An 18065-nucleotide genomic window follows, 5' to 3' on the forward strand; every position below is an offset into this window, starting at 1 on the left:
ATGCTTATGCTGTATCAGCCTGATTGGCTGAAGCCTCTGTCACTCACCTCTCTGCGCTGTGATTGGCTGTCTGTTCTCCCCTTCACTCTCTATGTTTCAGCCGTGTTAGTGTGCAGGGAGGGGGGCCAGAGGCTGTCTCCTGTCACTGTCCTAGGCCCTCCTCCTCCAGAGGCATGTGGGCTCCCTCTCTGCTGCATCTGCCGCCTGCAGAATTCTCCCTCTTCTCCGTGAATACTGGGGAAGGATAAAGGAGCTGCACACAGACTCCCTGAATAATGGTTCCAGGCACTGCAGTTCCCTTCTATACTCTCTGCACTGCCTCTGGTGGTAGTGCAGAGAACAGATGGGAACACCAGCACTTGGATACATTATTAGGTGAGTCTGTGCCTGCTGCCTTTATCCTCCTTGCTGTGCTCTGAATCAGTGCAAGGAGGAGGGGGATGCGAGGGGGGGGGGGGGGGAGAGAGGTTCTTTAAAAGTGAAAAGAAACCAAAACGTGGACAGTGCATTACATCTGATATGTAAGTAGAGCAAGCATTTATCTACTTACATATGTATTTTTTGTGGGGGGCATATGATGGCTAACAGTTGTTCTTTAATAAACAATCTTATAAATTGCATGTGAGGGAGGAGTGCAGAGTATTGGTTCCAGTTGCTAATAAAACAAAATCCAATCTCTTAACTCCTCAAGCCTTTGTTCAGTGAATTGGTGTAATTATAAAATTAGAACTATTGTCTGCCATAGGACAGTGTGGGTCATTTCTCTTGGTAACTGTAACTACTCGCTGTAAAACACCTATAAATCCTGATTTCACCTTTATCGACTATATTTACAAGTAATTACAGGTACTTTTGTTTTATATGTAATGTCAGCTTTGTCCTGCGGAAGGCTTTACAGGATTTCATTTTTATAGCGCTTGAGAGTTAATTAGCTAATTAATCAGCCAACAAATTGCAAAGGTTGATTTTATGGTTATGTGTGAATCCTGGGGAGTGTTCCAGAACAAAATGCATACAAGCAAGCTAAAGATTTCCAGTGTACACATACACTAAAGGACAAACTTTAAGAGCCACCTACAAATGAATGTAAAGGTAGTTCCCGGTTAACGAACGAGATAGGGACTGTAGGTTCGTTCTTAACCTAAATCTGTTCTTAAAGAGAATCTGTATTGTTAAAATCGCACAAAAGTAAACATACCAGTGCGTTAGGGGACATCTCCTATTACCTTCTGACACAATTTCGCCGCTCCTCACCGCATTAAAAGTGGTTAAAAACAGTTTTAAAAAGTTTGTTTATAAACAAACAAAATGGCCACCAAAACAGGAAGTAGGTTGATGTACAGTATGTCCACACATAGAAAATACATCCATACACAAGCAGGCTGTATACAGCCTTCCTTTTGAATCTCAAGAGATCATTTGTGTGTTTCTTTCCTCCTGTTCTCATGCACTGAAGTTTCAGGCTGCTTGTTTCTTCCTGCAAACAGCTTTGCCCTTGTCTGTAATTCTTCAGTATGTGAAAGCCCAGCCAGCTCAGAGGACGATTTATCCAGCTTGTAAAAGATAAGAGAGAAGAGAGAAGCTGCTCTAATCCTAAATAACACACAGGCAGTGTGCATAGAGGGGCCTGGAAGGGGGAGTTCATAGCAGAACCACAACACTGAAGAACTTGGCAGCCTTCCAGACACAGGCCGACAAGTCTGACAGGGGAAAGATACATTGATTTATTACAGAGACAGTGATAGTATAAAGTGCTGCAGTAAGCCAGAACACATTAGAATAGCTTTTTGAACTTGTAGGATGATAAAAAACAGGATGCAATTTTTGTTACGGAGTCTCTTTAAGTCAGAACATTGTGCCATCTCTGTCCTCTGTACCTCCTCTGTGCCCCCCTGTGCCACCTCTGCCCTCTGTACCTGCTTATATACAAGTTTAAAGGCCATTTTTCTTTGAATTTTTTTTTAGAATCAATTTTCTCAAAAACTACAAGTCCAATTTGAAAAAAAGAAATGTTTGTGACTTGTTACCATTGAAACAGAGAATCCATGCCGTTCGTATCGGTGGGTCGTTTGTAAGTCGGGCGTTCGTAAGTCGGGGACTACCTGTAAATTATTGTTTAATGAGTCTGTTGCTACAGGACAACAGATTGAAGCAACTCTGACATGTCCCTAAAATATTTATTGCATGGTGGTTACAGCAGTGATTACGTGATACTCAGCCATTGATGAAGGCACTTATATATTTCAAGGACCTTGTGGTGCTGAGCTGGGAAAGGATGATAAAGGTAACGAAGAGCTTTAGGCAAAACAGGCTACTTGCAACTACAAGTTTGTAGAGATGGCGCTTTATCAAACAGTCCAGTCGTCCAAGTGATTCAGCTCAGTATGAGCCTGTAATCAACACAGAACAAAGATCATGACACCTGGATCCCCTCTAGAGTGACAGCCACAGCCTCAAGACAAGGCACTCACCCTTAACATATGACCCTCTGCAAGATTACTACTTTATCAGAGTGGCCATTCACGGTGTGCTATAGGCAGGGAATGCTCGACAACCTCATCACTGCCATGGAAGAAAATGCCTTCCTTACGAAGTCCCTCTGAATATTTGGCTAGGATACCCTGGTGTGGAAGCCAGATTTTGAATTTATCTCCAGTAAAGTTGGATTCATACCTGGCTACAGCCGAAAGTTTTGGCAAGGAGGCTCATTCCACAGAAGCAGCCCAGAAATGCCTGGGCGAGTGGTGACCTTGCAAGAGGAGTATGAGGAATGCACATGGGATATCGTTTATGAAGTGCGCGGAGATCAGATTGAATCCTCTTCAGTATCTGAATGTGCGAGAGTCTGTCCTTGGAGGCTACGTTACTAAACTGGTAAAGTTTTCCCCTCAGGACGAGGGGGGACAAACAGCACTGCTTGCCTTGGTGTACATTGCCAAGCCATAGAACTCAAATTACCTCGGGCCAGCCTCTGAGGAGGCTCATATTGTGGCATGCAGCGGAAGAACAGGCCACACTACTGAGTATCTCTTACGGTTAGCAGACTTTATGCATAACCTCTGCATGATGGGTTCCCATGGTATCTGAGGCCACCCCCTGCTTGTCACAAACTCTTAACCTTGACACCACTTCTGAGGGCCGCCCTCCATGGTGCATTCCAGCTCCCCAGCTACTTCCTCCTTCGAGTTGTGAAGAGCGCACAGAGGCAGCATCAAATGTGAGTTAAACACACTTAACTTGACACTAGACTATGATACATACACTACATAATACATACTTAGGCAGGGAACACACTTGACTGTTTTCGTACGCGTTTTCTGCACAGAAAAACTGAGAACTCATGTTAATCAATGTGCTAGTACACACTTACTGTGTTGTTCGCGTGCAGAAAAAAAACTGACATTCTGCATCCTGATTCTGCACATTTTGGCAGTTTTCTGTATCAATTACATCAGCTGCTGTGAAAAAACGCGTGCGTTTTCCTGCATGGAAACACACTTAGTGTGCAGAAAAAGTATGCAGAAAAACGCGCGCGGAAAACTGAAAGTCAAGTGTGTTCCCTGCCTTAGACACATGACTATGGTATGGATTAGATTGTAAACCCTTATGAGGAGCAGTTAAGTGACAAGACTATATACTCTGTACAACACTGCAAAAATACCCTACTTAAGTGTTTTATAACACCTGACCATTTCCTCTGTAACACAGTCCAGCCTGCAACCGTGTCTTGATCTGAGACATAGCTATGCGCTTTGAGTCCTAATGGAGAAAAGCGCATTACAAATGTCATATTATTATTATTATTATTATTATTATTATATTTCCTATTTTTGTGCTAAACTATATTTTAATAACGGGACTGTATGGTGGTTTAAGTGTATTTATAAAGGGATTTTTTTCATATTAGATATTTTTGTAAGTGAGTATTGCACTACAATATAGCCACAAAAAATGCAAAAGAATCCTATTATTCTTTCATAGGCCATTGGTTTTGTCTGTATTAATAGCACAAGCTACTTTTTTTAACTGACAAAAATCCATATAGGAAAGAGTATGTACATTATATCTTTCATCTATAAAGCCCATGTTGAATACTGCCTTTTAGCAACTCTGTATGAAGCTCTCCAAGCTAACACCACAGCACATTACACCAGGGGCCGACTCTAGCAGAATACATAGGACACACAGGTGACCCTGGTAACCGCAGAAACTACAAGGGTCTCATGTACGTTCTGCAGTGTAATACGTTCTGTCCCTAGTGCAATGTTATAGTAAGCCTGCTCTGGATGTGTGACAAAGGATTAAGTGCACAATAAGGAATACACCGATAATTCCATAAACACCTATTGTACGTAAGGTGTGTATTTTGTATGAACATATTTTACCTATATAAAGCATTGACCACATCACTGGAAGCTACTATTATTGTCTTAAGACAAAGGAACCACTTGCGGTGTCCTGCCATGTATAGTCTTTAGCATATATTTGTAGCAAAGGAATCGTTTAGTGCTTTATATTATTTCTCAATCTCGGATCTGCTAATCATTGACATCAGAGGACCCCGTCCTCCCAGTTAGGTATGACCACTACCACAGCAGCAGTGTCTGGTTCCCAAACCGCGATTATTCCCCACTTCCTTCTTCTCTAACAGATGCTCAAATGCATGACTTTGAAAAGCATTTATGTTTCTGTGTCACTAGTTAATTGTAAGACCTTGAGGGTGGTAAGGCTACAGCTGCAAGTCCATTCATTATCAGGGCAGGACATTTTGGCACACGGTGAAGCCAAAAAACAGCTTATCCTATTTTTGCACAAGCTCAGAGCCCATGCTGATTACCATTCCCCCTGTAGCAGCTTGAGGGGGGGGGGGGGGGGAGAGAAGGGGAGGACTAATTTGTGTAGTCCCCGTCTGAAACTCTAGGAGCCCAAATTAGGCATGCAACGCTGGCCCAAAATGATGGGTGCAGCGCTGGGCCAGATCAGATGCCTGGGGCTTCTGCCAGCCCATTGCAGCCTTCCTATCCCACGCCGGTCCTCCACGATCCTTCGTTCTCCCGCCTCCAGCTAGTTTCATTACCGCCGACTTGTAAGTCGACGGTAACTGCGCCTGCACGGCCCTGGCCACATGTAGCTTTCTTCACGTTCCCATCTGCAAAAGTGTACTGCGATAATAGCAGGATGCTATTGCGAACAGGAAGAAGTATCAATAAACGGGGTGATAATATGCAGGAAAAATATCTACAAAAAGGCACAAAAATATATAAAATAGTGCAAGGTGGATGCACTGGTATTGGGGTTAAAGCTAAGACATGGGGAATACGGTTGGAGGTACTATATAGAGGTTTTCAAGCCATACTTACTGCATGAACTATGCCATTATTTGCATGCGTACTCACACACAATTAAGCTACTTATTATCATCGCACGAATATAAATCCAGGAAATCCTACATGTGCGTATGAAAAAAATCTTTATTGGTCCAAAAACTTCTGTACCCCTTTATAACAAGGTTTATGAGGAATCTGCTGCTAGCAACAAAAATGGGTAATAGTGTAAATAAAATTGCGAGCTATTCCTCTTATTTACCGCACTACTCAATAGAGGAGGACTTCTCAGAGAAGTCCTCCTCTATTGAGTAGTGCGGTAAATAAGAGGAATAGCTCGCAATTTTATTATCATCGCAAACTAGCCATAGTGCATCAGGCTCTGGTTGTATCAATTTGTTTGCACCGAAGAAGATTGCAAGTATATTGCACCCAACTATAGCAGTCTAGACTAAGGAAACTTTGAAACCTTCAATTATTTTTGGGTCTTACTTTGCCATTTACCTTTTTACATTCTCATTTTTATTTTTGGACACAACTTTGTCCCCCCTTTTTTCTGTATGCATGTTTTTGTGTGCATGAGATCTGTAAGCTCGGTGTGACGACGCTGCAGCGCCTTACAGATGTTATGTATACAGCACCAGGGAAAGTATGTTTTTTTGCTATTTTAATAAATGTTCATTTGTTCATATGCAAAGATTTGTATTGAATTATTACTATAACTATTGAAGTTGAATCGCAGATTAAGAAAAACTGTTTATCATTTACTTTCTTGACAAGGAAGGGGCTACCCTTGTCTCTTTAATCTGCAGCTAATATAAGTGTCAATTGGGCGCAGAAATTGTGAATCATTCACTATTTAAAAAAAATAATTCAGTTTATATAGCCGATTTGGCACTAGTCTACTCTAGGGGACCCAACAGGAAACCTCATAGGGAAATTCAGCAAATGTGATTAGGTGGACAGCACCCTGTTGAACTGCTAGGTTTCCAATAGGTTGTAGTGAACTACACCCAAGCGATTCTGCCAATCACAACACTTTGTGCTGTAAAGGGTGCTATACTTCGAGAAATGTTCCCCTATGAGGTTTCCTGGTGGGCCCACTAAAGAAGCCTAGCGCCTCTGATTTTTCCAACTCATCAGCTCAGATTTTTATGGGGAAAAAAAGCCAAGAAAAAAAAATATTTTTTTCTTGATAAAAAATATTTTTTTTAAATTTATTTTACATTTGATCGTTTTTAATCAGCAAAACATTGGAAATCAATTGATTTGATTGTATAGTGTATGGCCATCTTAAGACACTGGAGCACACAAGTTTTAGGGCAAGAGTGAAGAGTGAAGGTTGGTGTTGGGAAAGGTTTGGGACTTAATGAGGCAGCTTCGGGTATGGAGATAATCCTTCAATGAGCATTTGAAGTGATCATATGGAGACTTGTCTACACTTATATGTTCTTGCATGGGACTGCAATTGAGTCCAAAAGAGTTTGCTTTCTTTGCTCTGCTGCCCTGAGTTTCTGCAGGCTGGAAATCCTAAGCTACATTATATGGGACTGCGACTGAGTCCAACAAAGATTTTATACAACGTGGCTTGTGCTGGAGACTGCTTGCTCTGCTGCTCTGCTTGTCTGCACGCTGGAGATTTTTAACCACATTGCACGGGACTGCGATCGAGTCCATCAGATCTTCATCACAATATAGTGACCTACCATATAGTATCAGTCCTCATAGATGGACAACAAGTTTGTCTAGTTTTGTTAAATTTTTTGAGATCACAGGACTGCAGCCTCTAAGGGCCCTTTTCCACTAGCGGCGTTTGCGATGCTGAATCGCGAAATCACAAACCGCTAGTGATTTTTTAAATCGCTACGGTTTGCTAAATAACATAGGAATCGCGGTAGGTTATTTCCGCTACCGCAATGCGTTTTTGGCTCAAACGCGATCTCGCTGCGGAGCGATATTTGCCGCGATTTTGCTATGCACACTACAGCATAGCAAAATCGTGAACGCAATCGCCGGAACTTTCCTGCATTTTGCGATTCAGCAATCGCTGGCGTTCAGCGTGAACGCTAGCGATTGCTAGTGGAAGAGGGCCCTAAGGCAGGGGTCCCCAACCTTTTCCGGCTCGGGGACCACTTTCTGACCAAATTTCTCTCCGGGGCCCGCCGGGGGGGGGGGGGGGGGGGGGCGCCTGGGGGGAGACAATGTCGTGCGCATCGGGTTACCGAGGGGGGGGGGCATAGCTAGCATAGTTGCCCCAGTATAGGGAGTTTAGTTGCCCCAGTATGGCTAGTACAGTTACCCCAGTATACCTAGTATAGTGCCCAGTAAAGCTAATATAGTGCCCAGTATAGGTAGGTAGTGCCCCAGTATAGCTAGTATAGTGCCCCAGTATAGCTAGTATAGTGCCCCAATATAGCTAGTATAGTGCCCCAGTACAGCCAGTATAGTGCCCCAGTACGGCTAGTATAGTGCCCCAGTATAGCTAGTATAGTGCCCCAGTATAGCTAGTATAGTGCCCCAGTATAGCTAGTATAGTGCCCCAGTATAGCTAGTATAGTGCCCCAGTATAGCTAGTATAGTGCCCCAGTATAGCTAGTATAGTGCCCCAGTATAGCTAGTATAGTGCCCCAGTATAGCTAGTATAGTGCCCCAGTATAGGCAGTATGCCCAGTATAGCTAGTATAGTGCCCCAATATTGCTAGTATAGTGCCCCAGTACAGCCAGTATAGTGCCCAGTATGGCTAGTAGAGTGCCCCAGTATAGCTAGTATAGTGCCCCAATATAGCTAGTATAGTGCCCCAATATAGCTAGTATAGTGCCCCAGTACAGCCAGTATAGTGCCCCAGTACAGCTAGTATAGTGACCAAATATAGCTAGCATTGTGCCCCAGTATAGCTAGCATTGTGCCCCAGTATAGCTAGCCAGTATAGCTAGCATTGTGCCCCAGTATAGCTAGCCAGTATAGCTAGCATTGTGCCCCAGTATAGCTAGCATTGTGCCCCAGTATAGTAGCCCCCGCCCACACCCCTCCTCCCGCGGCCGCCGCTGCAGTTACCTTTGCCGGCGGTCTCTTTACATTACCCTCTCTCTCTCTCTCGCCGGAGTGTGAGTCACAGCAGCGCGCCCCGCAGCTGCTGTGATGGAGAGGGAAGAAGCAGGAAAGAGAGAGCGGTTCCCATAGTAACGGCGCGCCGCTACATGAAGTCGCTCTGTCTCTCCTGCTTCCTCCCTCTCTATCACAGCAGCCGCAGGGCGCGCTGCTGTGACTCACATGCTGGCAAGAGAGAGAGAAGGGGAATATAAGAGACCAAGCGGCCGCCAAAGGTAACAGCAGCGGCGGCCGCGGAGGGGGACGGGCGGAGGGGGCAGGCAAGAGGACAGTCCCGCGGCCCGACTGAAAACGTCCTGCGGACCACCAGTGGGCCTCGGACCACAGGTTGGGGATCCCTGCCCTAAGGGACATATCTGGGTATTAGATGGATGGCTATTATATAGGGTCACTAGTCCCTATTTTTAAGGGGTTGTTTGCGTACAATTGTGTGGCATATAGTATACGGTTTATGTGTTTTTGCATATTTTATTAATCAATTTTTCTATAAATCAAATTAAAGTTATTCTTGCATGTACCCAAGAGTCAGTTGATTTTTGTACCATTGCTATTTAATATTGCTGACATGCTGCATGTAGGAATTTATATACAAATTTATATACATATATATATTTTTATGTGTATCTACATACTTTCGATGGATGTTGAGTCCATTTGAATTAATAATAGGTTATTTGCTGCCTTGGTGGCCATTTTCCTGTCCTTTTACACACACGATAATCCTTCACCACACCATGTAGCACAGACATACTGGTTTTGTCGTATTCCATTTGCACTTACCTGCTGAGCATATCCTGGAGGCACATAAATGGGGGGAACTGAACCATTTGGGGACATCATGGGAACCTGAGCGGGACCTAGGCAAAAACAAAAATAAAGTGCCTTCAATAATAGGATAGACAAAACAAGAGAATTTTATTACTAACAAATATGCAGCTTAGCCAATACATTAAAAACGTCAGCATAACTGTGTAGCTCCACGATACGATATACCTGGTCTCAAACAATCGTTACGTTGTAGGGGGATACGTGTCAAAGTATCAACTACATGATTTCAAGGAAATGTGGTTCATTAGAAGAGGACCCCTTCCTCCATGATCCAGTTCTGACAATCTGATGCCCAGTGTAGAAGTGACAGATGACCAACCCAGACCGTAGACCACAATCTGCAATCTGTTGCAGATTGTTCTACAGTGGCTCCTCTGAGGGATTAAACCACACAGGCTAGCCATTGTTCCCCACATGCATCAGTGAGTGTGACGCCAACCAACCTGTCTCCAGACCTTTTTTCATGGGTACTAATCACTGAACTGTGGTGTCACCCCACAAGCCTTGTTGGTTTAGAGGTGCTCTGGCCCAGCCATAACACCATCACAATTTGTTCCTTGCCAGAGTTTCTCAGATCTTTGTGTCTGCTCATTTCTCCTGCTTCCATCCTCAAAAACCTGACTGTTCAACTGCTGCCTAATAATTCTGTGCCTGTGTTGCAATGTGATCCTCAATTCCACTCCAATCGCATGCCAGTTGTTATAATGATGGTGCTGATCTGCTGGCAGAAACACACACACGGCAACTGTTTAAATGATCATACTTCACTGCTGGAACCAGGTTATTTAACCTCCCCAGCGTTCAATTTCCCCAGGATTTCTGTGCAAACAGTGATAAAATTTATTTTTAAAACTTTTTTTTTTCTGTAACTTGCCAAAATGTGTCAAGCAAGGGTCTAGTATACAGTGCAGGAGAGTATTGATGTGTATGCATGTTTACACTGTTCACAGCATGTTTTTTTTGAACTGACATTTCTGTCCATACCGCTAGGGAGGTTAATAGTAATATTCATATGCAATTGGGTCCTCTTAAATGTACGTCTCACTAAAGATGGTCACTGAGATGCAAATAATTCTAGTTTGCATGCAAACTTCATCCAGATTACAGCAGAGTCCCCGTTATTCAGATTTCAGGCAACCAGAAGTCTCAACTAGCTGGCATGCCTGAGGTGATAATGGGGACCTTTTTTGGGGGGGGCTTTTTGTGGGTGCTGACAGGCTGTAAAATACTTACCGAGCCTCCAACGACGCCTGGCAGCCTTCCTGTACCTCCTCGGGGCTCCTAGCGGCTTCCGGCAGCTGTGTATGGAAGCTGGCATGTCACCTGACCCAATGCATGTCAGGTGACTCACCGGCTTCCGTGCACGCGGGGAGCCAGAAAGCCACTCAGAGTCCGCGAGAAGGTGCAGGGAGACTGCCAGATGTCGCTGGAGGCTCGGTAAGTATCTCAGGGGGGAGGTTTGTGCTATTTCAGCCAGTTGCTCAAGCACCCAACAAGCACGTGTATCCGGCATCAGGCAATGCCCACCAGTGCCGGACACCGGGGACTCTGCTGTATATGCAGCCTAGAATTAGGCCAATCGAAATAAACAGGTAGTGTTGGAGTTTAAATTCAGGATCCTGCATTTGGAAACCTGAATTATGCTGAACACCATCAGCACCCGAGCTAGTGGACAGGGTTCCGTGCCAACGTCAAGTTCATATGACTCCGATGCTTTCTCCTTCCAACCCAGAAGTCATGTGACCTCCCCGTGACCCGTCCACTAGCTTGGGCGTGGGGCAGTGTTCAGCATTATTTGGGTTTCTGGATGCAGGAACCAAAATTCGAACACCAACACTATCAACAGTAAAATCATTCAATTCCAAACTGCATAAAATCTGCATACACATCAGAATTATTTTCATGTCACTGGCCATCTCCATTCTAAATGTCTGCTCTAATTTCACAGCCACAGCAACACCTCACAGTTTAATAACCACAACCTAGATGCAGTTAACCCTTAGGCTGCCATGGACATCTATAGGTTTTCAGTGTTTTCCTACCCTTATGCTTGTGAGTTGTGAAGACATTTTAGAACAAGACTTTTTATTGTATAATAAAATGTTTTCACTGCAAGATTTAATTGGTCCATTTTACAACAGATTTTTATAAAAATTATAATTCTGGCTCATAATAATCATCATAGGTATCAAAACTCAAATTCATTTGCAACTCAATGACAATAATACTGACTAATGTGGACTTTGTTACATGGAGATTTGTGCAAGACATTTAGTAAACAGAATTCAAGCAGAGGACACTGGCATGTAGCATTTAAAAAAAATAGCTGGCAGTCTGAGGGTTAATAAAGTGTCTATACAACAGAATAAATAAAAAAATTACATTTGCTTATGTAGTAACAATAAAACATTTGTGTTTGAATTACAAAATTGTTTTTTGATGTCCATAAAGCAGCTTTAGGTATGAAACTAGGTGAAAAGCTAAAACTGTGTATAAACAGCCACGTCATTACACTGGTACACACATGGCATCCTACTACAGTTATAAGCCATAATAATAATAAATAAATAAAAAACTTGATATAGCCTTCCTAGCATACTCCACCCAGAGCAGATTGCAAGGGTGCTGCACATGATGGGGTGATAATCCATAACCGCAGTGCCTTGAATATTTACCATCAGGGCTGGCACACACCTGTTACACCACTGAGGTAAGCAGCTGGCATTTCTGCTGATAGAGGCTCATTTTTAAAGAGCCTAGAATTTGGTTTAAAGCCTCGTATAAGTCTTCTATTAACACTGTTGAAAAACAAAGGATGTACGACTGACAAACGATAAATTGTTCAAATGTCACTACAAAATTAGCACTGAATGATTGCAAAGTCGTGCATGTAGACCGCTCCACCTTGATGGATCCGTTTGGATGCTAATCAGGAGAAATCACAGACGATTATAAACCATCATTACATTCAAAGCTTTTGTGCTACGTACTTCCAGATTCTTAGTTCTGAACTTCCGATAACTATCCAATGGTAGACCATCGTTATGCAGTCGTTGAGCTCAAATGTGTCATATTCTTGTATAGGTGAATACTGACCACCCGACGGGTCCAAAGATGTCCCCTTGACGACATGCGTTCAGGGTCACGTGACTTTACTCGACTGATGCAAACGGGATCAAGTGATCATGCTATTTTGTGCAGAGTCGTCGAGGTTCCTAAAGATCTGATCTGCTGCGGCGGTTGTTGTCAGCGCACATTGCTAAATGTCATTCGCGTGATTGCGTGCTTGTACCCACATCGCGAGATCGTGGAAATGACTTCTCATCGCTCCAAAAAAAATAGCCGGTCGTCAGGAAAATTGTTGGAAAAATCACGTTGTGGGTACGGGCCGTTAGACGTAAATCATTAGCCTCTTTATAGTCGGGAATCATTCTTTCATTCTGGATAGTGTAATGGTTATTCTGGATAGTGTAATGGTTATCATTCTGGATAGTGTAATGGTTAAGGGCTCTGCCTCTGACATGGGAGACCAGGGTTCGAATCTCGGCTCTGCCTGTTCAGTAAGCCAGCACCTATTCAGCAGGAGACCTTAGGCAAGTCAAATGTGAATTCACTTCAAACTTTTGTTCAGGCAAATAATTGCAACAGTCATTTTAAAAGCATATTCATTGTAAATGCATTCTGAGTTCCATTTAATTCTCCTCAAGCTTGACATATGTAGACAAATGATCACCAGGCACCAGCAGAGTAATTACACATCTCAAATGCGGCACGCTCAATAACATTGCATATGCCATGTGTACAGCTGGATCTATAGCACTACCGGTTGCTACTGTAAATCCTCTGGCTCTGCAGTGACGCCGAGGGCACTGCAAGGGTTACTGCACCTGTCACAGTGATGGCTAAACTGCTAGCTTGCCGTACCTGGAGGTGAGACCTGACATTTAGCTGGATTTGTTAACTGTGGTGCAGACAAGATGGAAGCAATGTCATTTTTTCTATTTAAATGCACATCATTGCAGGGCTGAGTGATTCAGCAATCGCATGAGTGAGTCAGAAGGCTCGATACAATAGAGGCAGCATTCAGCAGCACTCTCTATACCAGCGGTGACTGCTGATCACTCACTAAACAGCTGCTGTCTGCGTTTTTCAAAGCATCTCGGCTGAACATGCCACACCGCGTCGTGCACAGGTGCACTGAGATCATTCCCACACAACACAACACACACTACACATGCAAAGCAGTGCTCTACACCCCCCCCCCCCCCCCGACTAACATATGGAAGCTGTGCAGAGGCTACAGGCAGGGTTTAGGCTGATGCAGTGGTATCCTAAAGCAGACCTCCAGACTGAATCGCTGAATAAGCTTAGCCTTCATTCTTACCACTCATGTTTGTAGCTGTGAACAGCTGTAGCAAAGCAACACACGTCCAGGAAATGCAAAGCACACGTTAGCAGTAATGCTGGAGAAAGGGAAGGCAGCCAGTGTACCACATGACCAGGTCACATGACATTCTGTAATGGGTGAGCCAGGAGTAGAGTGCATGCAGTAGAGCATGTTCTGAGTCGTTCCTCTGAAGCAGTGTCATGAATCCTCTGCACTAGTCCTGCACTGTGTGCTAATGCTGCACATTACACATTCATATTCAGTTTTCAAGATCATCAGAATAACAGGAGAGAACAATAGAGATCATTATTACACAGGTCTCTAGTGCTGTCACATTTCTAGCACACTTTATAGAGAAGATTGGACAATGCAAATCACTGACTGTCCTGTAAGGAAAGGGGGAGACACACTAATCAAATCAATCTATTTCCCCCCTTTTTTTTCAATAACTGTATAACAAGTTTTATTTTTTGGCCGAGAAGAAACTATTGATTATTCAGAATTCTTTAAATAAATATCTTAACAAATGTGTCGGAAGAGTCCGAAAAATAAGAAAATTGAATTTCAGAAATTCTGTACGTGTATGGTATTTGATTTTTCAATTTTTTTAATTGAGCAGAAAAATTGATCAAATTTCACAGATTAGGAGAAAAACTATGACAGTGAAGAGTACCGGGTGTGTGTGAGAGGGGAGGCTGCACGCTACCCATCTTTAAAAAAATGACAGCAGAATGTGAGGACCAATGCAGAATAGCACAGAACAAGCTGTCTCTAACCCAACCCATGTTTTTTTGCAATTTTATATGGGTATAAACCACTGCGTCACCCATGATGAGAACGGGCAAATAAACAGAGCTGTCATTGCTAATCGGGTGCCTTCTTTCACCTCGCAGACCACATCAGCAAACCGGTCACTATAGCATTTCAAAATGCAACTTCACCTAAAACATTTTTATTTGTGGAATGCTGACCTACAGTCACGGCGACAATCTACTAGGCTTGTTTATTGCAGTGTAGCTGTTCAGTTGGCAACACAGTTAGCAATTTTGCCAAACTGAAAGCATCCCATGCCGTTAAAGTGGGTTAAATCTCTATCACATTCAATAAAAATGTGTTTTTCTATTTTTTATTACCCATACACTTAACATATTTGCTTTTGTGCACACTGTCTACAAATTACAAGTTCCCAAAGTACAGTTTATCTGCTCTGAAAGCTGCAATTGCATTTTATTGCATAGCTGCTGTATCTATATATGACAATCTATCTAGTGACTGTTTCTCAGCTGTCTCTGCTTTTACTATGTGTGGCAGCTCAGTTCCAGCACTTCTTTGTGAGCTACAATTAGTAAATGATAAAAGATATCACAGATGCAGCCAGAAGCTGTTTGAATGTGGTTCTGCTAACAATTTACTTATTTATTTTTTGGGGGGAGTAAATAGGATTTACGGTGCAAATAATTTTTTTAGAGCAAAAAAGAAATGCTGTGTTTCATATCACTTCAACACAGTTGCAACCAACAGACCCTACCTACCTAATTGCAACTGTTAATTATAAAGCACTGCCTAAAATTCAAGTTAAAGTGCGAAATCGGCTAACAGCATTAAACAGTGTCTGTGTGTTGCATTTTAATGTAACACAGTCTTCCACATGCGGAAAATGATCTGTTCCTGTAATGCCTGGTACACACAATGCGATTTTCTGGCAGATTTAGTGCCAGATCGGCTATTTCCAAGATGCCCGATCGGATTTCTGATCGATTTTCGATAGAAGTGAGCGGAAAATCGATTGGAAATCATATTGGACATGTTGGAAATAGTCGATCTGGCAGTAAATCTGCCAGAAAATCTAATCGTGTGTACCAGGCATAACAGAGGTTCATTCACACAGACGGCTGAACCACACAGTTGTAAAGCCATGTAGTGACTCAAATGCTAAACTAGACCTGAATGGGAGTGCCTCCCTTCCCCCCCATATCACTTTGTGAACTCCTGCATCATTGACGAGCAATCCACAGGCATCTGGGACCAAAGGCGTCAACAGGACATTGCCCAAAATGTCAAACTTATCCTCCTATAACTTCTTCTAAGGATCGGTTAACACGGATGGTGGCTCGTTTTACCATGGCCAAACACTATTCTGCTATCACACAGAAAATCATCTGACCCTGTTTTTTCGTCACGTAGCATTTGAGCCCGAAGGGGATGACTGTAACTGCAAACACTGCTGACACCAAAAGCTACAAGTAGCATTCAGGAAATTTCCTTTGACCACAGCGCTTGACTTAATGACAACAATCCACAGTAAACGATGCAAGATGAACGCTCTCATTTATCTGAATACACAACGTGGTGGATCCAGAGCAGTGTTCGCCAGGGACATAAACCTATTACATCCACCAAAAAAACCCAAGCCCTCACACTCCGTCAAAAGTCGAACTCAAAAGTCGCAGGTAGAGAGTAGGAGACGCCCGTGGTATCAAAAAAGTGACTATATATTATATCTTAGCCCATAAATCGCAAGATGTAGAAAAAAAGATTTTCCTACCTTGAGCAATGATATTCAAGTTGAAGTGAGGGTAAGCCTCTTAACTTTTTATTATTAATAAATACACTTGACAACATGTTTCACGGCCTATGTTGCTTCATCAGTTCAATAAAAGTGCCTATTGTAAAAGTCTCTCCAGTCCTCGGTGCTATCTCTTGCTATTTATGAGCCAAGATATAATATATAGTCACTTTTTTGATGCCACGGGCACCTCCTCCAACCCTCTACCTGAGATCTACCAACCCTCCCACCATTGCGGTACGTACCCTCAGAGAATCTCCAAGGGCACAACTTTTCCACTGGAGTTGCGACCAATCAGTTTGTCGGAAGCAAGGCCGCGTAGGGACGGCACTTCCCTACCTGCTTAAAGGGAAGTAAAATTATTTAAAATAAACACATGATTTTGCTGCAAATGATTATTACATACTAACCTCACTATCAGTTCCTCTCGGAAGCTTACAATTTTCTTCTTACAGTTATCCCTTCCAGTTATAACAATATTTTGTCAGAACTGAAATACACTAGTTGCTGTCAGTTATATATCAGCAGCTGTCAGTTAACAACTGAATATGCAAGGTTATGTCCACTTTTCCCTATGGCTCAGGTGGGCAATATTACAGTTTAACAGTGTGCTGACCAGGAAGCTGTTATGGGGTAATGGCCATATTCAAAATGGAGGACTGAGAATTTCATTGATCACAGTGGACAAATGGGATGCAGGAGAGGAGAAAGATTGAGGAGTAGACTACGTAGGGAAGTATGACCTGTCTATGGTTATTTTGATTTTTTTATTTTCAGTTCAGGTTCTCTTTAACAAGTGGTTGCCTGGTGGGCAACCAATGTTTGCGAGTATATAGCCTTCATTATTCACATACGCCACCCAGTAACGTGACATTATTACACCAGATCGGGCTCCTGGTCTGCCTGTGTTTTTGTCTTCTGCAAAGGACTCAAAAGCCAAACTCACTAAGCCACCACAAAACAAAACCAACATGTTTACCCACAAATAATTGGGGGCTTCATCAGAGGTAACAAGACCGTGCTTAATGCTGGAAATACACGTTACGTTTTTCGCTTAGAATCGTTGCGATAGGTGCCTTCGATGATCAAATTCCGACATGTCTGATTCTCTGCTCGATTCTGTTCGGCTCGATTTCTCATAGAAGTGAATGAAAAAAAACCATAAGAAAAACGAAGATAAGAGAATCGAGCGGAGAATCGAATGCGAAAAACGTAACGTGTATTCCCAGCATTAGTGTAAAGTGACATCTACAGAACATAAAGCCTTCACTGGAACTTGGCTGAATGCCTGTACAAGGTGAATGTTGTTTAGAATCTTTATGTTGTGTAGATTACACTTTGGCATTGTGAGGGCTTGGGTTTGTTTGGTGGATTCAATAATAATACCTCACCACCATCAACCTATCTGCTGTATTTTAGCCCCAAACACTATGTATTTCAATCACATGTACTACACTTCTATGAACATTTTTATACCTTTTATTAAAAGTTGAGTTTTTACCTCCAGTAGGGTCTACCCCCTCCTTTTTGTGCATCACCTTAATCAGGATTTTTTTATTGTATATTTTACAGTGGGGATGACTTAAAACTGCTGTGGGAGACTCAGTGGGCCTGAATATCTAAGCAAACATGTCACAATTCTCTGCAATGAGTAAAGAATTGCAGTCTCCGTACTACAAGCCTCTATGCATGCATAGTGTGTAAAAAAAAAAACAAAAAAAAAAAAACACAAAAACCTTCAAGCCCTTTTTGGCACGTCTAAATTTATTTGTTAAAAAATTCCATTGATCCAGATCAATGAGCCCAGTGGGAAATTCCAATATAGTAATCTCCTGGTCAGTTGCAGTAGGG

General features: G+C 42.8%; 1 protein-coding gene and 1 pseudogene across 6 annotated transcripts in view; one reads left to right on the plus strand and one right to left on the minus strand.

Annotated features, from left to right (window-relative positions):
* Window positions 1-18065, minus strand: part of FNDC3A (fibronectin type III domain containing 3A) — a 292007-nt gene that overhangs the window by 81138 nt on the left and 192804 nt on the right. For 5 of the 6 annotated variants that reach the window (XM_068267261.1, XM_068267260.1, XM_068267262.1 and 2 more), the window contains one exon: window positions 9214-9290. In XM_068267261.1, coding sequence (XP_068123362.1) covers window positions 9214-9290 — 77 coding nt within the window. Of the gene's footprint in view, window positions 1-9213; window positions 9291-13645; window positions 13727-18065 lie in introns of those variants that run through there. The other variant, XM_068267264.1, reaches the window with a different exon arrangement.
* On the plus strand, window positions 2544-3087 carry LOC137547478 (glutathione-specific gamma-glutamylcyclotransferase 1-like; annotated as a pseudogene).

Source organism: Hyperolius riggenbachi, chromosome 2, assembly GCF_040937935.1.
Source record: "Hyperolius riggenbachi isolate aHypRig1 chromosome 2, aHypRig1.pri, whole genome shotgun sequence".
Classification (NCBI taxonomy): domain Eukaryota; kingdom Metazoa; phylum Chordata; class Amphibia; order Anura; family Hyperoliidae; genus Hyperolius; species Hyperolius riggenbachi.